The following is a 26,233-nucleotide window of genomic DNA, read 5'->3' on the forward strand; positions in this document are numbered from 1 at the left end:
TATCAAAATTGTATTTTATGCAATTTGAATTTTTAGACACAGAATAAAGAACACCATGTGGAATTATTTTTACTTTTAAAATAGTTGTCTCCCTTAGGCTACATGAGAAATACTCCCCACCCCCAAAAAAACCAACAGACAGATCCAAAAGGGGGAGGGGTTGTCAATTTTCAATTTAGGGGATCTGTGCGCCCATACATTAATAAGGCCCAATCTCGTGAATATCCAACACCAAATCTTACTCAAATTCTAAAGGAGAAATCGCTGCGAAATCGATTTTCTTTGAAAATACAGACGATCACTTTGCAAGTTAAGCCTAACAATCATGGGACTAGGCCTATAGGCCTATTACCTCGAGTCATGAAATGCATTGTAGAGAAATATGGGTGCGTGTAGTAAAAATGTACAGTGAAGTTGTCTATAGGAAACATTTCAGGTCAACATTCATTCTGTTTCACAGAGAATTACGAGTCTAGTAATATCTCTGTCAAAGATGACTGCCTTAACACGCGCCATCACAGCACGCGACGTCAATCATTGGCTGAATGGCGAGTGCATTGTTTACATAAGACGTTACTGCTTCGGGCAGAATGTTACATGCCTTTTAGTCATTTTAATACCCATTTACACTAAATAGGAAATAATTTTTACCTACAAATACGTCAAACGCCTTTATTTATTTTTCCAATACATAAAAAAAAATGTTTTAGAATTTAATTTGTCGCAGGAAAAAAGTTAATATTTCTGGCTCATTAAGTCGCATCGATGTCATCGTTATCAGTGATTGTAGCGTCCTAGCGAAAATTCACTGCTGATCAGTGTGGTCAACATTAAGCAAGCTATGCCCAGTGTTAAATGCCCCATACTCACTGTGATGTGGGTATGTTAATTCCCCAGAAAAACCTTCTCAATGGTTACGTAGGCTACCTCAGAGGCTACCCTTTGAGATTTGTGTGTTGGTACCATAAGCCACTATAGTTCGAGTGCTGGTCTACATTATTGCCGAAATAGTTGGAAAAGGCATCTAGAGCATTCCATTTTTTTCAGATTTTCTGGAAATAAGCCCCGCCAGATCCCCCATTGTGGGCTTCACTACAACACTTCAATGGAGATCTGAAAATTCTGGACACCCCCTACTAAAAATCCTGGATCCACCCCTGTTGACTTTAGTATCATCTCAGCTAGTGATATTACAGGTGGAGGTGTAGGGTTTTTTTTTTCAATCATTATATGGTACTGTATTTGAAATTAAATTTAAATAAAAAGACCCTTGACACTGGATACAAAAGATACTGCTTTCTTTTTCATCTGAATGATTATGAAGGTAGTTGGCACATGGAATCTTTGCCAATGACAGACATTAAATTTGCTTGAACTCTGGGTTGTCGATCAGGGCTGCAAAGCAAAAACAGACTCGGGAACCCATAGGTCTACTCTCCCCGTAATTTTGTTTTGTTGTGAATAGGCTATAATCCATGAACAATGGCCATCACTAATAGGTCCATATCATATAATATCATTTTTAAAATCAAAGTATAATTTTTGGTCACAAATGGAGTATTGATATTTCTACGAGTCCTTGCCACAGGATCCATGGGATGCCTTCCCCATCTAAATGGATCTGCTTGCACTGCATACACCCATCTCTCCTAGCTATAGCTCTGCACCCATACCCATTTAATACTTTCTGTATCCAGTGGTCTAAATAATTATCTGTAAAATATTTTTTTTGTTTTTTTGCAGTTTGCAGTTTGGGGATGGAAAATGAAATTGGCAACAATAGCAAATGTAATCTTGTTTTAAATTATATATATAGTTATCTTATTTACATAATTAACTGGAATATTTCTTTACAAATAAAGTTATATATTAGAAATAAACTTGTTTTAGGAAAGAAAAAAATGTTTTTGCGAATACTTTCTGCTTTATTAAGCTTCTTCAGGCAAACTTTACCAATTCCAACATGAGGTTTTAGAAAGAAAAAACTAGCACTAGCTAAGATGAAATTAGTTTTTTCCTTTTAAAAACCTCATATTTCTATATACTTTTACCTGAGAGTAGAATCTTTTATTAACTTTATATAATATATAAATCTAAATGAAATGAAATGGGGTTTAACGTCCTACTGTTCTGCTCCTACTGGGCTAATGAAGACGGATCTATGTATATGTACAATTCATTTTAATAAGTTACACATTTTATTATGAGATCACATAATTTTTTTTATCCTCTTAATTAGTTACTGGCTATGAAATGGCTTTATTCTTGAAAACTGGATGCATTTGTGTCTTAAATAGCAATCTTACATTAACAAAAGAAATGATGGATATTATAGGCCTAATTATAACTACAATAACAATTCAGTAATTTCCAGCAAATATTTCGGGAAGCGATTTTACAGTCAGTCTATTTTCAATATAGATCATGTCAAATCTTTAATCACATCGCTATAAGACTTTCAAGAATATTTTTATGTGGGATAAGAAGAACCAATGAAGTTAAACAGCATAGAGATTTTGCTTTTTATTTACATTAAGATTAACAATGTGACAACCTTTATGGACTGCTTGGGCGACTTAGCTGCTTTGGGCGTATATATTTTGTTGCCTGGCAACACATCTTTTTACAAAATGTCAACACAAGAGTGAAAATACGATTTTTGAAGCCAAATAATAAATGGCTAATGAATTTTTAAACAAAAATCAATCAGGCCTACTGCATAACAAATCAAAATGGTAATTATGATGAGTTACGTCATACAAATAAATAAAAGGTATGAGTAATAGCCATAACTGAAATATGTCAGGGCATGTGATATAAAACAGAACATAGAAAAATCCACATGAATCAGGAATTTTAATTGGTCAGTAGATTGCAGGTATGCTAGTTATACCCAAAAGCAATTGCTTAGTGGAGATTTATCAAAAGAAACACTGTTAGTAGTTATGTTATTCACTTCAAGATATCTCTCTTTTCAACCTGAAAAATAAAATATACATTTTGTAAAACAAAACCCATTATCATACAATCTCTGGTATTCATTGTTTGAAGTATTATTCATTTACTTATTTGGTAGGACTTATTATAAATTAAACTATGGTACACCATTCAATATTTTAAAAATTAAGTCTAACACTTGTCATATCATGATCAACTGTTGACTTTTTCATTACTTTTGATTCACAGACAGAAGCTTCTAACCTAATAGACGGATTAGATGTGCTGCTTTCATGAAAATATATGATACAAAAACGATATGCATTACTTAAAGTAACATTTCTGGTCATGCTAAATACCGGTAGGTATATAATCTTAGTTAAATAGAACAGCCACTAAATATGAATAATACATTTCAAAACTAACATGATTCTTGTGGTGTACTTGTTAGTGAGAGGTTACATTTAGAATCTGTCTGCATATGACTTAATCTATGAATTCTGGATAAAATAGGTCTACCTGTTTTGCTACTGCTTTATAAGCTAGTTCCCTATTAGATATTTGATTGTCTGGAGGGAGTTGTTCCCCTTTCTTCTGTAATGCTTTATCAACACACTCTAGCACCAGCTGTCTCATAGATGCCTCAATTGGTTGATTTCCACTGGGTTTCAGTGGTATGGGGTCAACACGCATTTCAACCGCAGTCACAATTCGACCTCTCCTACAAAAAAGACATTACAAATTCTATGTAAGTAGACTACAACGATGAAATCTAAATAAAACATATATTATATTTTCATTGCAGTAGTAAAAAGGATTGTCACAAACCAACTTACTAGTTGGTCACATCAGATGCCAATTTTAGTATTCGAATATTGTAAGTTATCATTTGAATATTTCATTAAACTGGAGTGATCAATATTTGTATTATTAATGTAGTTTTGGATGTCTAGAAATGCTGAATCTTTTAAATCAATATATTTTTGATCTTGATTATTTATTTTTGAATATATGTTGATTTCATTCATTTATCCTACTCTATGTCACATCACATATAATTGCTGGAGGGAGCTAGCTGCTACAATGGTTTGTTCAATCAGAATGGTTCTAGCTCAGTAATCAGGAGGTCAATCCTTATATTGGCTGAGAAAATTCCTCAGGATTTTCCAGTCTAGTTTCCCCTTTTAAGTGGTGCAGGATATTTTGGGACTAACATGGTTCTATTTTATTTCATTAATTCACTTGCGGATAGGGGTCTAAAGCAGTGGGAGGAAACCAGAGGACCCGGAGAAAACCCATGAGGTTGGACAGGCAACTCTACTCATTAGCCCAGTTAGTGCAGAAAAGTAAGACACAAAAACCCCATTTAATTTCATTTGCAATAATAGGATAAAACTTAAAAATCATATTTTAAACAAATTTTGTGGAAAGGTTTAGGTCCCATAGTACATACAACCCACTTCTAAGTTTCATACTGCCTTATGTCCACTCATTAGAATAATCAGACAATACTAAAACATAAAATATGTACCAGACTTGGAAAGATTTTGACATCATTCTACAATCTTCAGACAAATTTTTATCTGTTAAAGTCATCACATACAGATTTGTAGATTTCTATAAATTAAAAGAACAAATAAATTTGAATGATAACATTCGTATTACTCATAAATACCTACTTGTAGTAGTTTAAGTGGTACTTTTCAACCAGATTCATTGCTAATTTGTTTCAATTCCGAGACAACAGGTGATTATTGCAATGGGTTTGTCTGTCAAAAGTCACACCTTTCTAATTGAAGTAGAATGTTTGAACTTGGCATAGATGTTCATTAGATGGATGTCTTCGACAGGCTTTAGCATTTTCTCCAGGCTTTAGAATTTTCGAATTTGTTGATATACTTTGTAACACAATACAATAACATTGATTCTAATTGGGGGACATCAGTCTTACTGTTGGCTTGTTTATTTCTTATCAATTCTATTACAGAAACTAGTCTTTCATATGAGATGTAAAAAAGAAATCCCCTTGCATAAGTTGGCATCCACGTGAACAAACCCTTTGACAGTTGTAGCGCCGCTATCTGGAGAAAATTTCCCTCATGTGACCATCTCGATTAGCCCAGTTGGCACAGAAAAGTAGGACATTAACCACATTTCATTTCATTTACATTTTTATAAAAAAAACATACTAAAATGAAACATTACCTGTGAGTAATACAGTGATTTTAATTGACTATCTGATGACATCATAGTGACTTCAGCATTATTGGACAAGGGAAGCAACTTTTCGTCAACTATTAGACCAGAAAAATCTGCAAAGTAAATTGTAGTAAAAATATTATAAAGTAGAATTTATATTAGAAATCAAAATACATAATGACCTATCAGGCAATGATTAGAAATGAAATTATTGTTTATTAAACATACATTATGCAAGAGCTAAATCTGCGATGTTTACTGGATTAGGACCCCATTTGCTGCTCCACTTCTATTCTTGATTTAATCATGAAATGGATAATTGAGACGATGTTTTTTATCGTACCGACTTTAGTAATGATGATCGAGCCTAGCCCGAAAATTTAATCGCTAAAATCTCAGTTCAGAGTGGATCAATTTGACTGAAATTTTCAGAAAATTCCCTTTACATTATCTAGTTTTTAACTACTATAATGAGAACTGCCAGCACTTTATCTAATCTCCCATAATGTATCTTTATAATCATTATTGTAAAACTATTTCCTGATTCGCTTATTTTTGGGCAATCTACCCAAACAATTTATTCAATACTATTTATGTATCTAGATATTGACTTTATACTAACTTGAGACCCTTTCTGTATTATCAGTCATCAGTACAAGTTTTCCTGTGTTTAACGATATAGCTCGGACTCTTCCATTAAGCGTGATAAATAAATAATCAGAACCTGTAGGACCAAACACTCGACTCACCTAATAAATACAAATTACACAATTACTGAAGATGTTATCAGTTAATCCCATTAACATCAATATATTATATACTACTAACAGTTTTTTTAGACCCTACAGAAACATTGTCATCACTAGCTCTACATGTAACATTAATTCATGTATTTATTTCAGAAGTTACAAATGTCAAAATATAAATCGACAAATAATTCTGAAAATTATGATGGAAATATTCTTAATATTGATGTGGTTAATTCTTTACACTGTAACCCAGGTATCATTTAGTCTTAAATGATTTATGATGATTTTAAACATTTTTTACGAATTTTTAAACAAAGATTTGATATTAAACGAATGTGAAAGAAATTAGTGCTAGATACACACGATTAAATGATACCTGGGTTGCAGTGTTATGCTCCAGCAAAGCTTTTTGGAAATTCCATTGAGAACTTTGTTGCATGAAAAAAAAAGATAACTCGGTGAATGCGTTCAACTTTTATGATCCTAAATTTTTGAAATATCAAGTTTGTTTTGTTTTTTTAATTGAATGCCACATTTGAAACCACTTGTTCCCACAATAAAATAATGATTTGAAACAGTCACAGGCTCTTGTCTAAATTTAAACGTTTCATAGCTATGTTGTGTGTAAACGTCCCAAATGAAGTGAGATATATTGAATACTTACATCACAAGAAACAACATCTTCTTGTATTAGTTGTGTATATTCTGTATTAGATAACATTATATCTCTCCTTATATTACGTAATTTTAATGTCTTTAAATTAAGTATTAATACTGTCATATGAGCTCCTGAAAATATAAAAAGAAAGAACTTAAGACAAAATTTTTGTACATTTCTGTAAATAATATGTATACTGGGACTTCAATAATCCAAGCTTGCTATGAACTAAATTTCTGTATAAGGTGGATGTCAGCATAGCTCCCTATATCATTATAGTTTAGCCCTCGTATGTTATTTAAAAAGTCATAAAAACATTATACTGGTATATATTGATCTATAAATCAGCATTATATTGAAGATCCAGTCTATAATGTATATCATGGTAAACAATATCATACCTTTTGGAGGGAATTCTGGAAAGAGTAGTAGAAAGATGAGTTGTTGACCAGTAGGTGATTGTCGTACCTCTAATATCTTCTTACATCGTACCTATATAAATAAACTCTACTCTAGTAACTCAAAAAGGGAAGAGTTGGGAGGTAAAACCTGGTTAAAAGTAAGTTCTCTAACAACCTCATGCATTTTTTCACCTTTTTTTTTCTGTCTAAAGGAAAATACCATAATCCACAGATTTTACACTTAAAAGAACAAAAGCCAGTCTTCACAGAATATTTTTTTTATGTAAAAACATTCCAAATATAACTATAACATACAGATCTTTGCTATTGTCAGGCCTGTGTAAGGCTGGTGGTAATAGACCCAGGCCAAATTGGAAATGTGGGCTCTATTTCACACTTCACTTTTAATATTTAGGAATAAGTGATAAATACATTTATGTATGGGTATATATACACATAAATATTACTATTTGGTGCTAAAGGATCCCTCTTGATTATTTGTGCAGTATCAATAATCTTTACAAGAGTCCCCCTTTGCCTCGACCAAGGAGTGTCAGCCTTCTCAAAATTACAGGCTATTGAAGTCTTTCTGAAATTAAAACAGTATAATGTATACGTACTGTGACTGGTTTGTACATTCTAGTAAGATATGTAGAGAGTTGATCTGTTTTAGAATGGCGTATTACAACATTAAATAAAGCTCCTCTTTCTTTTATAGCACCTTTAGCGGGATATATTGATGTCTGAAAATGAAGCATGAAATATTTTGAAACCATCCAACAATATATTTTGAAATACCTTGGAATCTCCAATATGCTTGGGGACTTTTTAATTAATTTACTCATTAACCCCTTCAAAGGGAAGTTATTTTGATTTACTTTAGAATTAATTTGACAAAAATTTTAAAAAGATTAAATTTTCATCAAATGACTTTTGATTGACTAAATATTTTCCACTTTTGCTACTGAAATATAAAAAAAAAAAGAAAAAAAGATAATGTATGAATATATGCTGTGTTCCAAGTTGATGGGACTAGCATGAGCTGTCTTCAAAACAGTTAAGTAATGATGAAATCTTACCACAAGATTTTGCTCTCGTAATGTTTCTTCATGCCATGGATCCCCTAACATCATATTGTTTAATAAATTCTGAACTGTAAGAAAAATATACAATTTAAATAACCAAGCTACACAAAACTTATCTTGAAACTGGTACATAGCAAAGCATCTGCAGATCAGCAAACTCAAACACAAAATGCATATATTTCTATCATTCATTACATGTATCGATGTGAAACCTACCTCTTTGTCGATCCCTTGCAATTTCTTTCTGTGATTTCTTCTTTTTTTCTTTATCTGTAAACTTTATCTAAAAATTTATAAGAAAAACATAATATAAGACATGTACACAGAAAAATCATTAAAATAAAGATAGCTGTACATCTACTTATTGGCATTCAAATTTGTTTTTGTCCTTGACATTAGTCAGGTGTTCACATCAAATCCAATTAATATCGGGGGTTGGGTGGCCGAATGCTTAGCGCGTGCGCGCTGTATCACAGTGAGTCAACTGTCGTGGTTTCGATTCCCCGGTTGTACTGACCAGGAGTAGGGTTGCCTGTCCAACCTCGCGGGTTTTCTCCGGTTTCCTTCCACTGCTAAAGACCCCTGCACAAGCGATTTGTTGAAATACAATTGAACCATATGTTAAACCCCATTTCTCTCTCTCTCTCCAATTGATATCTAGTCTAGGGTTTTCTTTTCAGTCATTTCATTATTTTCTAATTTCAAAAGATTTCATGGGTCTGATGATCAGACTCTGATCCCTTTCCACAACCAAGAGAGTTCCTCAGGAATTTCCAACCTGGTTTCCAATTGTCACTGGTGCAGAACAAAGAGTCTAGCAAGGAAAAGCATTTAGACATTCAGATTGGGGCAACAAAAAAACCCCAACAACCTAGGAATCATGTAAACATTGGTGTGGATGTAAAAGAACCCATGGCAGTTAGAATTTGAAGAAGATTAGGCTGTAAATTTCCCTCAGTATGCTGCATGGTGTTTGCCTGTCTTTATAAGCCTGGTTGGTGCAGTAAGACATTAAACCCCACTTCATTTCATTTTTCATTCCCTTCTCACAAGGCACACATAAAAATTACGTACATGCAAAATGAACATTTAATGAAATAGCAACAATAATGAACTTCTGTATACGGAATATAACTAACGCTTTCTAGAACGGACCCCATGATATCACTGTACTTACGTTAGGTGCTGCTGTATCAGAAGGTGTATAAACTGTTTTAGACAAATCTAACTTTAACTTCTTAAAAGGTGTAAACCATCCAAAATTAGATAAATGTTGACTGAAAATATAATAAACAATTACAATTACATATACTTACAATCACCCATGAAATACTGTCAGTAATCTTCATTGTACAACAGTTCTAATCTACATATCAACTAATCTCTAAGTACTAAATAGGTAAAAATATCTTCTATTGTACTGGGAAATTCCACTCAAATTTGGAAAAAAATACCCCAAACCTGTACCCAACTCGTGCACAAGCAATAAATTCAAACAAAGAAATTGAAGGAGAAAATTCATTCAAAGTACTTGTCTCTCATCCATAAGTCACAGAAGAAGTGGTAAAACTATTCCTTATGAGATCATTACTGTTAGCATTTTGATGACATTATAACAGAACCAGTAGCTTTTATTAGAATAAGAAATGTTTCTAACAGTTATAATATGCCAAAAACATATTCTAAAAATAGGAAGACTGGCTGTCATTTAAATTTGGGGTTGATTTTCTTAAAATTTGTTGAAGGGATGTTTATACTTTGGAGAACATTTTGTGCTGTATTCAGATATACCAGAATTATTCACTATTGTTGTATTATGAATATATGACAAAAACTGACATGAGATATAATATTTGACTAACCTATTATAAATCCAGATATTAATAAAACCTCGTTGATCAACAGTAATCATTTTATTCATATTATCAATAAAACCCAGGTATAACACAGGATATTTATGATGACGATATAACTCAGCTTCTAAATTCTGCCCAATAGTATTCACACCATGCTCTTCACTCTGAAATGTTAAATAAAGAAAAAACTCACAATTTCACAACTAAAGTTTATAATTGTGATTTAGTATAGAGAGAGAGAGAGAAATGGGGTTTAACGTCCACTGGCACAAACTAGCAAACTAGGTCATTTGGGACTAACATATGGTTGCTTTTTTTAAAAATTTTATTTAAAAATTCGCTTGCGCATAGGGGTCTTTATCAGTGGGAGGAAACTGGAGGACCCAGAGAAAACCCACAAGGTTGGACAGGCGACCCTACTCCTTGTCACGTATAACCAGGGAATCGAAACCACACCAGTTGACTCAATGACAGATTTTATGATACAGCGCGCACACGCTAACCATTCAGCCATCCAACCCCCCCCCCCCCCCCGATTTAGTATAATTTCAAGAATTACATAAATAAGTCAAGTAGTTATATAGGGCAGTAAACTTCAAATTCCATTCTAAATTCTTTGAACAGTTGTACCGTATATGAGTCAAAAATCTAATTTTCACTAGAGCATGAATATGTAGTATAGTTATCTTTTTTACCTTCCAAAAACTCTACATGAGAGATCTTAGCAGTTTGTTATATAAACTGGCATTATGGGTGATTAGATAAAGAGCTGACAGTTCTCACTATAATAGTTAAAACATAGATAACATAAAGAGACTTGCTCCACTCTGAACTGAGATATTAGCGATTGAATTTTAGGCCTAGCCTTGATCATCATTACTAAAGTTGGTACAATAAAAAACAAAGTCATGATTATCCATTTTGATGTTAAATCATCCATCACAAATGTATTCAAATCCAGTAAACATCGCAGGCTAGGGATGGCATTGAGAGTTGATTATGGTCTGGATAAGATAATTAATGTCTAGATAACATTTAAGGCCTAAAGAAAGACCTGCAATACTGGTAGACAGATTTAGCTCTTGCATAAGGTATGTTTAACTGGGTCTTTTGGAAAATAAACCCTCTCAATATTCTAGAAATTTTGATCTCATAAGTTTATATTAATACATACATAGATATTTTCCTGGTATATTCTTGGTGCTTCTAGATAAACCACATCTTGTTGTTGGTCAACCTGGACTAATAAAGGCTCCAGATTACATTTCAACATATCACCATTATCCAGACCAACACAAACAGAATGCTGAGGAGAAACAAAAGTCAAGAATTTACATTAACATGTATCCCATTTATATACGTATTCAATTTTCAAATCCACATTTGAATGGTGGCACTGGCACACTATACAACCAGTCCATGGTTCGATACCAGTGTTGGTCAAGAAAGTTCCTTGAAAGGATTTTCTAGCCTGGTTTTTCCTTGTCAGTGGTGTAGGATGGAGGGTGTTGCAGGAAAAAAGGTCTAGTAATTTGGATGGTATGAAAACCTAAGTTCCCCCTGTGTACCCATGCAAGTTGGAATTCGATGAAGAGTTGGGAAAAATTTCCCTCATAACACACTGTATTTTTGTCTTTATTAGCCCAATTAGATCCTCTTTCGTTTTGAGCACAACATGCATTACCCTATCCATGCCAGATTTTATTCTAGGGCACTACAATAAAGATGTTTGGGATTAAAAAAAAACAGCAAAAATTATGTACCTGTGATCCAAGAAAGGTCAAACTAGGAAAGAAGGCAGCTTTAACAGGACTATTACTTCCATCTAAGACACCTTGATCAGAAAATGGCCCTAAAATACATAATTCATTAAAATCTAATACATATAATACTTTAAAGGACCTGTGCACAAAGAGTAACAAAGACATTGTAATAAATGGCCTCAAATTTTTTCCTGGACAATATGTAGTTGTCATGGGCCTGTCTTTCTTAAGTCTCAGAAACGATCACTAAACATGCACTTTATTTCTTCTAAGTTATGGTGAATGGTGGTCCTTATTTACATTTACCTTTCTTAAATGAAAAATCTTTCATATCATCATCTAGAACAACCAGTCTGGATAATTGTAATGGTAAGAATCCACTAGAATCAGCCTGGATATCCAATCCTTTGGCATCATTTTTACCTGAACCTCCTCCATCAAATGTCCAGACTTGCATTGAACCCTGAAACCAATATAATTAAACAAAACAAATTCCCTCAAACTAAATCAACTAACCACACTAAATTTAGGAGGATATTAAATTATTTAAACTAAAGGTCACCAATTCTGAATCTAATTTTTCAAGACTTTATCCATACTAAAATCTACTCAAATTGATCATCTCACATTCAACTAAGAAAACAAAACCAAAATATCAATGGTAGATAATCTCCCAGTTCAGATTTAAATCTGATCAAATATAGGCCTATCAAAAGATTTACTCAATGGTAGATAATCTCCCAGTTTAGAGTTACATCTGATCAAATATAAGCCTATCAAAAGATTTACTCAACACCTATGGGGTGGCGCTGGCTTGTTTATATCATCAGCAGAGCATGCAATCTGATTAAAATACAGATCTATATTTCATTTCGTTTTTTTATACTTTCAATGGATTACACTACATGAAGATCTGACCAGTGGTGGGAGGTTGTGTCAGGGGTCATATGAGTGGCTTTTGACCCTATGACGTCAGACATTGATTAATCAATCAGCGTTGACGTTTCTAGTATTTTAACCACAGTTCTGTGCACCGCACGCCAAGAACTTGCATTAACAGATGGTTTCATTGGTCATCCCTCACCATTCAGAACGCAGGTTATATAACAACTCTTCCCGATCCTAGTGTAGTACAGACAAAACGAAAATTTGAACTATAAAAAACAAAACAAAATAGGATCTGTGCTTTAATCAGATTGCAGAGCATGCTGCAGCTTGCAAAATTTTCAGTTAATCATCTTTGTAATATGCTGAATGGACTTGAACAATTTTTGTATTGATATTTTACAAAGTTGTAGTTTTCAAGGAATTCTAGTGCCTCAAATGATGACCAGCAGATTTAAATTTGTGGTTTTATGTAAAGCCCTGAAAGTAATAACATAAACTGCTAGCTATAAATGAGAAGTGGTATTTGATGCTCTACATTACAAATGGAATGAATACCCTGCCTCATAAGTCTTACCATTCTATTAATTGTGAGTATTTTTGAGTTATCTAATGTCCAGGCTATATCTATTACACTATCATCAACATTACTAGAATTATGTACAACACGTATAGCTCTCCATGGTCCATGTCTCACATCATACACAATTATATCACCTAAAAATATATATATAACTATAATCATACATTTCAATCATTCGAAAATTGTGTGAGTTTTATATGTAGTAAAAAGCACTCATCAACAGTTATGGTGGTAAAAGAAATACTTGAGGGAACAATCACATGTTAAAGGTTCTCTTTTAATTATTGAGGGATTATTCCCTGTGGCTTTCTGAAAATAAACATAGCTTATAACAATTAAATATAGCTTCACTATATAGCTTAGAATAGCCTTTTAACCATGCATTATAGACTTTAGAATAACTCCCTTGTATTAACCATGCATTAAAAGGTGTAATTCTCCTAAACATAAATAATAACATGATTGTATTCATCATACAGTTAGAATAAGTTATCACCTGTCATAAAATACAGTCTTAACTCAATATCAATAGCTATTCCACATGTAGAATAGTCTCCCAAGAAAAAACAGCCATTTCAAAGGTTAATATTTCATTTAAAATGGAAGTTATTTTTGGGAAGGAATTTATCAGAGCTGAGCTATAAAAGATATACTTACCATGTACTGTTCCAATAGCTACCATACTATTATCTGGTGATGGTTTAACTGACTGTATACCTTTACATTTCTTACTTATACTTATCTTATTGATATCACTCTCTATATTCTACAATACAAACAATTCAAAATGGTTTTTTACATTCTTCCTCTATGGATTTGACTCAATACTTTTTTCAGTATTTGGTGGGTTTGTATTTAGGGTAAAAGGAAGAACCCATTCAAATTTCCATCGTGTTTGGATTTGAGAATTGTTTTTGTGGAATTTTGTTTCAATTCATATTTTTAAGTTTATAGCATGTGAATGTAATACAGAATTTAAAAATGCACTGTTTAAGTTTCTTAATACATCATCCACATTTTCCGGCGTGGTTCCCCCTTGTCAGTGATGCAGGATGGACGGCCTGACAAGGACAGCTGTCTAGTCGTTCGGATGGGACGAAAAACCGAGGTCTTGTGTACACATTGGCTTTCACGTAAAACATCCCTTGACAGTTGGAAATCGATATAAGAGTAGGCCGTAGTGCCGCTGTCCCGGCAAAATTTCACTCATAGCACAGTGTCATCATTAGCCCAGTTCGGAGCACAACAGTAAGACGTTAAACCCCATTTCATTTCATTTCTTAATACATGGTTTGTATGTTTTGATAATACATGAATAAACTGACACCAGAAATTAGTTACATAGAAATATAGATCTACTGTAAAATAATTACCTTCCAATAACGCTGTTCTCTGTTCATATATCTCTCTGTATTTACTTTAAAAGTTTTTATTTCCTTTGAGTCTGTTTTCATTGGTTCATACTTCTTTAAATCTGTTGGAGTGATGTGATTAAAAGTGATCACCTCTGTATCAATGTCTGTTTCATCCCTAAAGAAATATGATATAGTAAAATATAGACCTAATTAAACAATCAATATAGTCAACTTGTTTCACTAATGAAAATCAATTGTTTTTGTTATGAATGAAATACGAACCAAGTACCATAAAAAATTATTATTTCTTTCTACAAACTAAATCAAAAGATCTTTAAATATTTTACACAATCAAATATTTTTATAAAATATAAAAATTGTAAATTTCATTCTATATTATCCAAAATAAATTTTATAAATTTCAAGATTTATTTTATTCATTGTTGCTGAAATAAAAAAACCCCGAGAAAACAACATTCTATTTTTAGCATACATATAGCAATGTAACTCTTCATTCCTAAAAGTCCTCTTTCGTCATCCTTATATGTATGTTGGCAGGACAATTTTAACACAATTCAGGAATATAATTGTTTTGCTATAATTCCTCACTGCACTGTAATAGCCATGATTTCAAGTGGAAGTTCATTCCAGGTGCAAACATTATTTTTACGATTTTTATTACATAAAGAAACTTAAGATGCATTAAATCAGAATACTTTATTCACATTAAATTAATATCAAACAAATATATTTCAAAACAAATGAATAAGCTTCCTGGTATATTTATTAGCACTAATAAATCAATAATTATATAACCATGTATTGTATATATAACACTCTCTGTGGCACAATAATAGACATGGTGGTTGGGAGGACAAAACAAAACCCTCTCGAGTCCTAAGCAAATAACAGATTAGAAGAGGCCTCTAAACTGTTCTTTAAAATACCAAGTCTTGTATTGTATCAAAACTCAAGCTGATTAAAATACAGATCTATATTTCATTTTGGTTTTTTTATACTTTCGATGGCCTACACTGCATGAAGATCTGACCGGTTGTAGTGGAAGGTCGCATCAGTGGTCATATGAGCAGCTTTTGACCCTATGACGTCAGACATTGATTAATCAACCAGCATTGATGTTTCTAGTGGTTTACCCACAGTTCCGTGCAACGCATGCCAAGAACTCAGCGTAAAATAACGTTTCATTGGCTAATCCCTCGCGCCATCCAGAACGAAATTTAGAACTCTAAAAAACGAAACAAAATAGGATCTGTGTTTTAATTAGATTGATTAAAACTAGAAATTCTAAATTAGTTTAAAAAAATAATAATAAAATAATTTGAACTTACAGTGAAATTAAATAGGACTAAAATAAAAGGTATTAGCATTAGCATTTGTTATAATTATTAAAATCATAAAAAAGGTAAAAAATTTGGATGAACTATTTACATGTAAATGTAAGGTGAAAAAAGCTGAAAACAAAATAAGTACATGATGTGTGTGAAAATGTCATGCAATTCATGCATATGTTTTACAGTATTGATGCATTGTTATAATTAACAGTTGTACTTCCACAATGTGATTATTGTCAAGGGTACAGACAGAACTAGTGAGTGGAACAGAAAAGTACTGGTGATTTTTTTTTAAAACAGAATTTCCCCATCCAAAAAATTGCAAAACTATTTTTCACATTACCCTAAAGTATATTCGTAGTCTAATTCAAAACAATATTGTATAGCTGTAATAATAGTTTAAAAAATATAATGTTAATATTGTTTATCTATAATGATTTCAAAAATAGTGTGAATATTGTATAACTGTAATAATAGAGTATCAAAATATAATAAATAAAAAAGCACTAATACAAAAAAAAAATAAAATATCTACAGTATTATAATATGATGTTGATTAATCAACTACTAGTTAAATTTTAATCAAATTATGTGTTCTTTAATAAGATATAAATTATGTTAAATGACATTTTGAGTATATTATTCTATATTTTGTCTGCTTTTCTAGTCTGGATTAACGTACCTCCTTTCATTAAACCGACTGTGTCTATAAAAATAGATTGTTATAGAAAAATAAAAAAAACTCATTTACATCAGTTACAATTATTTTTTTCATAGAGTATATTTTACTCAAATATGAACAGGTAGCGATTTCTAGCAGACGTCAAGTGCAATGTATCAGAATAGACACTCATATACCAGATGCAGCTTTGCAGTGTTACAATATTTATCTTTGCAGTGATACAATATTTATCTTTACAGTGTAACTAAACCTAATTCTGCAATAGTTCAACCTGAATCTCTGCAGTGGTGCTACATGGGTCTTTGCAATGGTGCTTCCCGGATCTTTGCAGGGGTTCTACACTTTATATCTTTGCAGTGGTTCTACCTGTTTCTTTGCAGTGCACTTTAATAACAAATTATCTTTACAGTGATGACAACTTTGTTGTGATATAAAACATACCTTAGCAGTGCTCACTTTGGAAGCATTCAATATAGAGTTATGTCATTTTATGCACGTGTGTGTGGGTTGAGTGTATGTGTGGGTAGCAGGGTCGTATAAAGGACTAACTACTCATTTTCTTTTAATGTAAAGTAAAATATCTGGCTACTTTAATGCATATAAACCTACCCCTGGTCTTGGTTAGAATTATTGTTGTTGTAGTTTACATTATTGCTGTTGTTTATATTGTTGCCATTTACATTGTTGTCATTTACATTGTATCTTCTATAAAATCAAAATGGCATTTCACATACAACAATTTTAATAGCTAGAGCAAATTAATGGCAAAGAGAAAAAAGAAAATATGAGAATTTTTTTATTATTAATACAAAGTTTGCGTAAAAAAGAGGCAATTTTTCTATTATTGTTTTACAACATCGTAAAAATAGCATTGAAGCCAGAAACACAGGCTTATACATGGATAAAAACTAACATCCAGTTTTAATTAGTTTGGCGACTTCTTATAGGTTTAAAATTCTGGATTACTTCTTTATATGACAAAAATTTCAAACACACAATTAAATACATAGAAAAATTATAAATAAGTATTAGATACCACATTAGCGATTAGCGATAAAAGTGTCAAACTTGCAATATAAGGAAAAACTCCATGATAGATATCCAAGCAGAAAAATCACAGAAATCAGTCAATCTGTGAATATTTCTACTTACTCATCTGCCACAGCTTCTTCGCCAGTTTTAGCTTTAATATGTACATGCTGAGAATGTCCCCATATGTCTTTCCTACAAAATAAATTGATAAATGTGTAGATTTCATAATCAACATAAAAATAGTAATTAAAGTGTCTACAGGTGAAAAAAATTACATTGATCAGGTATTTAAGATGTCTACAGGTGAAACAGATTACATTGATCAGGTAATTAAGATGTATATATATATAGGTGAAACAGATTACAACAGGTAATTAAGATGTCTACAGGTGAAATAGATTACAACAGATAATACTTGTAATTATGAAGTAATGGTCTGAAAAGACATTTGGCTCAGCTGAACACAGTTACCTAGCTGCAGAATAGGGAAGTTATAGCATGGACCGGTAAACCCCAGAATAATATTCTGGTCATATTTGCCTGTCCTGATTGACTGTCAGGGATATTTACCAACTGGAGAATTTACCTGTTTGTAACTTTTGTTAGGTCAATTACTGGCAAAAATGATTGTTAAGTAAGTACCGGTAATAGTATATTTTGGTTGTAACTGTTGGTACCACAAGGGGACACATTGCTGATAAACCAAGTAAGCCACTTCTAGTCCCCACAACCCGAGTGGTTGGTTTTCCAGTCTTGTTGACTTGTTAACTATCACTATCTATAAATTGTGTCGGTAAACTCTAATATCATACCTATGTTGATCACGAGAATCTACCATGGAGAAATAACCTTTAGTTATCGTATTATAGGCTGGATCATCAGGTAATCTTCCTTCCCTTTTACCAGTACTGATTCTCTGCAATAAATATCAACCAGTCATTTTATATCAATTGTCCATATAGATTTTCTTACAGAACCTCATAATGTCTACAGCCTTGATCGCCAGTGTACCTACCTCAGCTTGGTTCATGAGAGTAAAGTCTGTGAGATTGCGTAAAATACCATTTAAGTGTAAAACATCTTCAACAATTTCAACAGATAGTTTTCGTGTTTCCTAAAATGACAGAAAATGTAAATTCAAATCTAATCTCCGACAGGTATTTCATACCTAAAACATAGACGGGAGTGCCCTGGGAACTTACCACTCCACTCCACTATAGTTTCTGTTTCAAAATTGAATAAAATATAAGTTATTTACCACCAAGACTATCTCCTCCATTATAAGTTGTAATAATCGTTTATCAGACATAGCACCAGATAAATCTCCCCAAATTCCAATTTCATTATTCATTGCAACTCTGGAAAAAATACCATACAGCGTCATATGACACTATCAATCAACGATCATATTACAATCATAATTACCAGTCATGACTGATTAGCAGATGAAAATGACTGACTTACTGTGAAATCAACCTGTCAGTCAAATGCAAAGAATAGGGATTATTACAACTAAATGAGAAAAACAAAAATGACATTGAATATGTAAAAAGTCAATTTAATAATGAAAAATGAGTAGACAAAGATAATCATACCTTTGTCTAAGACTATCAGAATAACCTGGCGCTGGTATAATATGTCTATATAAACAATCATCTACAAAATCTTCTACTAATTTACGAACCTGCAATTAAAAATATCAGTTATGAAAACTTAACTATCATGTAAAACCTCTCATACAATCATTGGAATCTGCATCTTCTCCGTAAACACTTTAAAACAGTAATAAACAGACTCCTAAGGAACATGGAATCAGATTTGCAGTGTTCATTTTAAGGAAACTAGAAATCATAGTTTTGTGATAGGTATTGAAAAATACAGCCTTGTGAATTGTGAAGATGGGCAAGAATTTCACAGTATGATCACTGTGAGTTAGGTCACAGGAGCAGTAACTCCACTTCAAAACAGTTCAGAAGGTTTAATGCTTCAAACGCAATGGTAAGGGCAATAACTCTGTGAAAAACCAGTGCCACAAGCACCTAATATGAATCTGGTCATCATTATTAAACTTACAACAACATAATCTTCTAATTGATATGGCTGATATGATTCTAACCCAAGATGGCCGGTATATGGTTTTAACTTTCTATTATAATCTTTCTCTATATCACTCCTGCAATGACAAATAGATGTATTACACTGTAATGTAACTAAATTATTTAACAAACAGCATATTCTAATCTACAGCCGCAATAGCTGTCGAAAAGTTAGATCTCTGGACACTCAAATAGTTTCCATATAATTTTTCTGACTGAATTGCAAAATATTTGGTCCACCCGTGTACAAATTGGTTTGCAGCGGGAATTCAGAGACGAGAAAATGAAAATGCTGCAAAATGCATCTACATGCAGTTTGGGTCAGATTTTTACGAAATTTAAACTCAACCTTCATTGATGTGTAATGGTGATATATTTAAACGTTTTTGATAATTGAATACAAATTGTAACTTCTAGCAGGTCCACAAGCTAAAAATAAGATTTTTCCGAACAATCAGGGGTCATAATCCAGGAAGCTACATTCAGATATGGGCAATTATCGAAAGAAACTAAGATCTTTGGGTTATAAACTTGTATTTCAAGTTTCATCAAAAGCAGATGAAAGTTGTGATCTCTAGAGTGTCCACAAGCTAAAAACATCATTTTTCAAACAATCAGGGGCCATAATCCATGAAGTTATGGTCCGATGCATGCCAATATCGAAACGAACAGAGATCTTTGGGAGATAACCCTATATATCAAGTTTCGTCACAATAGGATAAAAATTGTGACCTGTAGAGTGTCCACAAACAAATTGTGGACTGATGGACGGACATGGGTGACGGCATAATACGTCCACATGAAAATGTGGGCGTATAAAATTATAGAGAAATTGGTGTTTTTACCGTAACTTCCAGATTCTGTTAATAGATTGTGGTAGATTGTCGACAGCTCTGCGGACATAAGAACCTTGAGAGTGGACGCTATGTATACTAGCTGACTTTACTTTAGGTGGTCCCATTATTACCTCGGGCATCAAGTCGCTCAAATTCCGTTCTGCAAATTAGATATACAAGCTGATTAATTACATGTTCTTGTCTGTTTAGTTCAAATTAAACGCCTATTTATTACAGTAAAATGGGAAAGTCAAGGCAATCCTCTCAAGAAAGATATGAACACAAAAAATATGAATATGTACATGGCCTTATATGCTTTTAATGTAAATGTTGGAAAAATTTTTACTTAAAAAACTCTGATCAGATTTGAGAAACCATTCCTATCATTTTGGAATCTTTGTCTTATTGTACCAAAATGAATCTTTCAATCCAGATTTTCCAGGGCAGTAAAATTTTCAGAATAAATAACAATTCTATTTCATTTATTTTTCATAAAACATTTTAATTTCAGAGATGTTCTATATCACATTAACCTAAAATGTAAAAAAGGGGAGATAAACTCTGCTACCATAAATTGTTAACAAAATATTACTTGGAAAAGAGCCAAGATTTTTAAATAATTGAATTGTATTCCTATATCATTTGTATGATATGAATTCGTTTTTTATGGGGGGAGGGCAGTATAATATCTGTTTCTATGTCAACATATCTATGTCAACATTTTCTTTGTGCTGTTCAGTTCATTATTCAGGACTGACTCAACTGAGTATTTACCCAACCAGCCATAATCTATGTTTGCGAACATTTGTCATAATTTATAATAAACACACATACGCAACATTTTTCTTAGTATAATAAACTAATGCATGCATGCTGTAAATATTAATAGAAGACAAACACATCTTGAAAACCAGTTTGACTAGTCCTTGGCTATTATGATAAACACCACAAAGACATTATTGTATATGTATGAATGGGACTAGTACTTCCATTCAATTATAGATATGAGTCATTAAATATACACGTATGTAGACATACAATAAATTAAACTACTGATCAGTATGATATATTTATAAGTAATATATTTCCAATGTAATCTAGAATGTTCATTATGACTAAACAGAGTTTAAAGTTGCTTATCGACCTTTTAGGAATTTTAAATCTCTCCCAAACTACAATATTCGGAAAGTTGAATTTCTGAAAAGCGTATCGGTCCAAAATTCATTCAATATTTACAAAATTTCACAACATTCAGCATCTTTTCAGACGATATTAAGCCAGCACCAATTATAAGTACTGTGTAAAATAACTGAATCAAACTCTGGAGATTTTCTTAATTAAACATTAAATAATCAATCTGAGTTAGTGAGTACATTTTAGGGAGGCAAACGATGATCAGCATATTGTACCGTGATTGAACTAACAAACTAAATCAACAAATTTTACAATTTTATTATCACACGTGAATTTATTTATTTAAATATACATATTGCATCAATCAGTGGCACATCTAAATTATAAGCTTATATGATAAAGTACAACTGAAGAAGTTTCCTAAAGAAGCCAAAAAGAATTTGAATTGAGTGTGGTATTTAAAATGAATCTATCAATTATCTGAACCAAAAATTAGTCTAAAAATATCTTAATCTTATTTCTAAACCCACTATAAATTATCTCCAAGCTTATCATTCAATAATAATTACAGTTTTTGGAAGGGTTACATACAGAAAGAATAAACTATGTTTAATGAACAAAAAAGTTTTAACAAAAAAGAAAGTTTTACTGCCTTCAAGTTGTGGGTGTGCTGTACACATACACGAGTGCAAGTTTATCAGCAACTGTCTAGTTGATTTATATATGTCCTGCGAATAGAACTAACCTAGCGTTGAAAAAGAGTAATAATATATGCCCATTAGACGATTTGTAAAAAGTGGATTTCAAGTTTTCAGGCTCTAGGGGTATAAACTAGGAATAAAACTGATGGACAAGTCTGAATTTTATAGGGTTCCCACCAAATAATATCACCATGTTTTGTTCAAAAGGGTTCCTAGCAAGTTTTAATAAATAAATATCTCAAAAACTCTGACCTGCAGAATAACTAAAAGATTTTAATGTCAGGATCGGTAACTATGGGAAAACTCGCTGAGCAACTCTGAATTGAAAAAAATCTCAAAACCTCTGATAAGCCATGTTTTGTTATCCCCTAAGTCCAAGATTCATATAAATATGTTGGTACAAATAATGTTCGTCTTTTTTCATGGGGAACTAAAGGTTTCTGTCGACAGAACAGAATTTGCCGTCCATAAGAATCTTCAGTCAAATCATTATCATTATAATCCCTCAAAACTGGAGAGTAAATCTGGAAATCATCATCGTACGATAATGGGGTGTATATTTGGTATTTCTTAGAGAAAGATTTTTGGTAATCTCTGAGTTTTGCCTTACCAAGAGGTGTTGGATTACGAGCAAGATATTGTTTTTTATCATGCAATCTCTCTCTGGCTTCTTGTAGTCGTCTTTTTTCTAACATCAAATATCTGAAAACAAAATAGACAAAGTAAATTTAAAATAATAATCAAAATAGTAATTCAGTTGCACAATTCCAAACTCTGATAAGACTATGTTAAATTTAAAGCATCATAAATCTTCCAGGGACACGCTTGGGCATGATGTTACTGTCTCTCAAATCATTAACTAGAATTATTACAGAATCATGAAATTATTATTGTAAATTTTTATAGCATGACTAGTTAGTACTACTCATAAATATTATACAAACTATAAATTTAAGAGTATTTATACTTATTGTGTTTAAATTGTATAGACTTACTTTATTTGCATTTCTTTATCTTGCTGTGCTAATGAATGTTCTTTGGTTCTGTGTGTAAGGATATTATCTAATACACCTGGATGCATAGGACTATCACCTAATAAAATAATTATTTAAGCTAAATTTAGTCATGAAAAGTTGATTACACACTTTTAGAAGTGACAAAGAAAGTCTTGCCAAACATTTACTGTGAGAGATATCTAAAACAAATAATTGCTAATAAAATCCTGATTCCAAGGTTCCAGATGGTCAGATATAGTAGCTGATGATTATATAAACTATAAGTTATAGCACATTTACTTACAGTAATCTAATGCTGTATTTGTCCCATATAAACGAGCCACTTCATCATTTAAAACAAAGTTTCTACTGTTTAATCTTGACTGAAAAAAAGAAAGAGGTGGGAATTTTGGACACTGTGGTGAAGTAGAAAATGACTACAAGTAGTTGGTATAATTTTAAAGTCAAAAATAAAAAAAATCAACATCCAGAGACCTTCTTACTATTCTTTTCATCATTATTTTACAGAAAATTACCAGCATCCACAGATTTTACGTAACGGTATTTGAAGAAATTGGTTAACAGATTTCATATAATTTTAACAGAGAGAAAGAGAGAAATGGGGTTTAACGTCCACTCGACACAAACTAGGTCATTTTGGGACTAAAATATGGTTCAATTTTATTCCAATAATTCGCTTGCACGTGGGGGTCTTTAGCAGTGGGAGAAAACCAGAGAACCTGGAGAAAACCCACAATTTTGGACACGCGACCCTATTCCTTGTTATGTACAATTGGGGAATAGAAACCATGCCAATTGACTCAATGACAGATCTTATGATACAGCGCGCACGTGCTAACCATTCGGCCATCCAACCCGCCCCTTTAACACAGATATGTGCTGTGCTGTAAATCAAGAGCACCTGACCATAATTCTATAACCAGACAGTGTTTACAAGTAGGTCCTACTCACCAAAACTCTTACAGCTCTTGCATCTTCTTCTGCTTTCAATCGTTCAATTTGTCGAAGTAATTTTGACCTCTCGTACATGTGATTTTCTACAGCTTCTATCTGATTATGTAGCTTGGCCATCTTTTCTTGTTGCAGTAAAATATAATCAACTGATTCCAAAGGAATAGAGATACGTGACATACTACTATGTGTCATGATGATGATAGATTGTCTCTAAAACTTTTCCTTATTTTAAGATTCTTCGCTTCCTGAAAAACATTGATATTACTGGTAGGCTAAATATTAGAATTAGGATTTTAAGATTGTATTATTTCTTTTGTCAATTGTTATCAGATGAACTAAAGCACTAAGTTACTTTGGTTATTTTGACCAAGATGCAGTGCTTTTGCTATAGTCAAATGTGTAATCATAGTATTCATAGTAGGGAGGTGAATTTCATTCTGCTCATCAATGAATGTCAACTATCAAGGGTTCTTTTATATACTTGCTAAAAAAGTATTATTAGAACTCTTCAAAGATTTTTTTCATTTCTGTCCAATTTGAACGACTAGGTAAAGCTTTGTCAGCATCATAGGTGCTAGCCCTGATAATGTGGAAAACCTGCCTTCAAAGGTTTTTTTCATTTCTGTGCAATTTGAACGACTGGGTAAAGCTTTGTCAGCATCAGGTGCTAGCCCTGATAATATGTGGAAAACCTGGCTGGTTCTAGTTCTTGTTCTAAGCAGAGATTCAAACCCAAGACATTCTAATTAAGAGAAGTCCAGTGAACTTACTGCTTGACTAATTCTCCCCTGAACAAAACTGGCTACGGTAGAACTCAAGCAGGGATCCATAAAAATTTAAGCTTACTTATCATATTCCATATCACTACCGGTACTCTTAACAATGAATTTTCGTAGAAACGCCTTCACCAACCAAATAAACATTATCCTCAACAGGTCACATGAAAACACTTTACTAACTATAGATATAAGGGATTTTTAATATATATATATATAAAACCTGCTTGTTTTGGCCTGTCCAAGTTCTCGAGTTTGTAGGCCTACCTGTGGGCTGTCGTCACAAATATGCAGTCGCAGAAATATTTGCCATTTGATTTGGTTAGGTACCATAATAAGAGATTCCCCCCCCCACCCCCAATGGGACCACCACTCACAATGATCATGCCATGTCATGACAACCATGGCTTAGATATAATATGATTCTGTTATCTTGTCTTTACTACAACTACTCTGAATATAAAGATTAAAAGAAATTACATAACTATTCAAAGTACCTTTTATCATGGACCTTATTCACTCATTTTCCTACAATCCTTGTTTGTTATCTGCCCTTTGTTGACTAACATCATCGACAAATATCACATTTAAATGTTCCCCTACATCTTCTACAAACAAAGCTAATATCAATTTGATCGGAAATCGTTTCTTTCTATGGTTCAATTAATTTCAGGTGAAAAATATGTTTATGGAAATAAATAGAGCCTCATGTAAACACGAGAATCCTTTCTTTTCAAGTTTCGGTCGCCATTTTCAAACAACTTTCGTGTCCTGGGTAATGGAAGGAATCTAACCAAGGGAGATAAATCCATTTAAGGAGGCATTGTGTGAACTCTGAAAGCCAATTAATTTAATAGACTGCCATGGCGTACATTTTGTAAATGTTTTATGACACGGAGATAATCAATTCTTGTACTGGAAACAATATGATTAAATTTAAAAACTGACCAGGGCATTGCTATCCTGGAATAGACTACCTGAAACATTAGCCATAAACGGCTAGCTCTAAAATTATCAGGTCATATTAACTTGAAACAGGTATAGCCTATATATGTAAAGGAGCTTGTTTCATACTATTAGTATATTTTATTTAAACAGCCTGTAGAAGTATTTAATAGAGTGGTCTTACGCATGCAATTTGGCCATGGGATCATAAGTTATGTCATTTATTGAAGAGTGGTTT

At 32.6% G+C, this 26,233-nt stretch overlaps 1 protein-coding gene and 1 long non-coding RNA gene across 5 annotated transcripts; one reads left to right on the top strand and one right to left on the bottom strand.

The window, feature by feature from the left end:
- Window positions 1–2: 2 nt before the first annotated feature.
- On the top strand, window positions 3–6,363 carry LOC126825408 (uncharacterized). 2 transcript variants are annotated; one of them, XR_007682341.2, is made up of 5 exons: window positions 3–386; window positions 1,744–1,788; window positions 3,187–3,298; window positions 3,743–3,814; window positions 6,039–6,363. It is a non-coding gene; the product is annotated as an uncharacterized LOC126825408 (long non-coding RNA). The 2 variants fall into 2 exon arrangements; XR_007682091.2 differs by lacking the exon at window positions 6,039–6,363 and adding an exon at window positions 4,190–5,143.
- Window positions 1,771–25,842, bottom strand: LOC126823597 (uncharacterized). Of its 3 annotated transcripts, XM_050552884.2 has the most exons (32): window positions 25,548–25,842; window positions 24,272–24,519; window positions 23,604–23,682; window positions 23,300–23,396; window positions 22,915–23,006; window positions 20,479–20,629; window positions 19,611–19,710; window positions 19,133–19,221; window positions 18,796–18,895; window positions 18,553–18,651; window positions 18,350–18,453; window positions 17,658–17,729; window positions 17,115–17,210; window positions 16,506–16,529; window positions 14,490–14,646; window positions 13,774–13,882; window positions 13,111–13,250; window positions 11,955–12,111; window positions 11,649–11,737; window positions 11,060–11,191; window positions 9,892–10,049; window positions 9,207–9,306; window positions 8,246–8,312; window positions 8,024–8,097; window positions 7,565–7,687; window positions 6,945–7,035; window positions 6,550–6,674; window positions 5,759–5,885; window positions 5,143–5,249; window positions 4,469–4,554; window positions 3,457–3,658; window positions 1,773–2,979 (listed from the first exon to the last, which is right to left on the bottom strand). In XM_050552884.2, exons 2-32 carry the CDS (start codon window positions 24,464–24,466, stop codon window positions 2,953–2,955), a joined length of 3,369 nt encoding a protein of 1,122 aa, XP_050408841.1. In that variant the 5' UTR covers window positions 24,467–24,519; window positions 25,548–25,842; the 3' UTR covers window positions 1,773–2,952. The 3 variants fall into 3 exon arrangements, with proteins under 3 accessions (XP_050410332.1, XP_050408841.1, XP_050409572.1); XM_050553615.2 differs by lacking the exons at window positions 16,506–16,529; window positions 17,115–17,210; XM_050554375.2 differs by lacking the exons at window positions 22,915–23,006; window positions 23,300–23,396; window positions 23,604–23,682; window positions 24,272–24,519; window positions 25,548–25,842 and adding an exon at window positions 20,881–20,989 and having other exon boundaries at window positions 1,771–2,979.
- Between the last annotated feature and the right edge of the window lie 391 nt (window positions 25,843–26,233).

The sequence above is a fragment of the Patella vulgata genome, chromosome 1 (genome assembly GCF_932274485.2).
Source record: "Patella vulgata chromosome 1, xgPatVulg1.2, whole genome shotgun sequence".
NCBI classification, from domain to species: Eukaryota; Metazoa; Mollusca; class Gastropoda; family Patellidae; genus Patella; species Patella vulgata.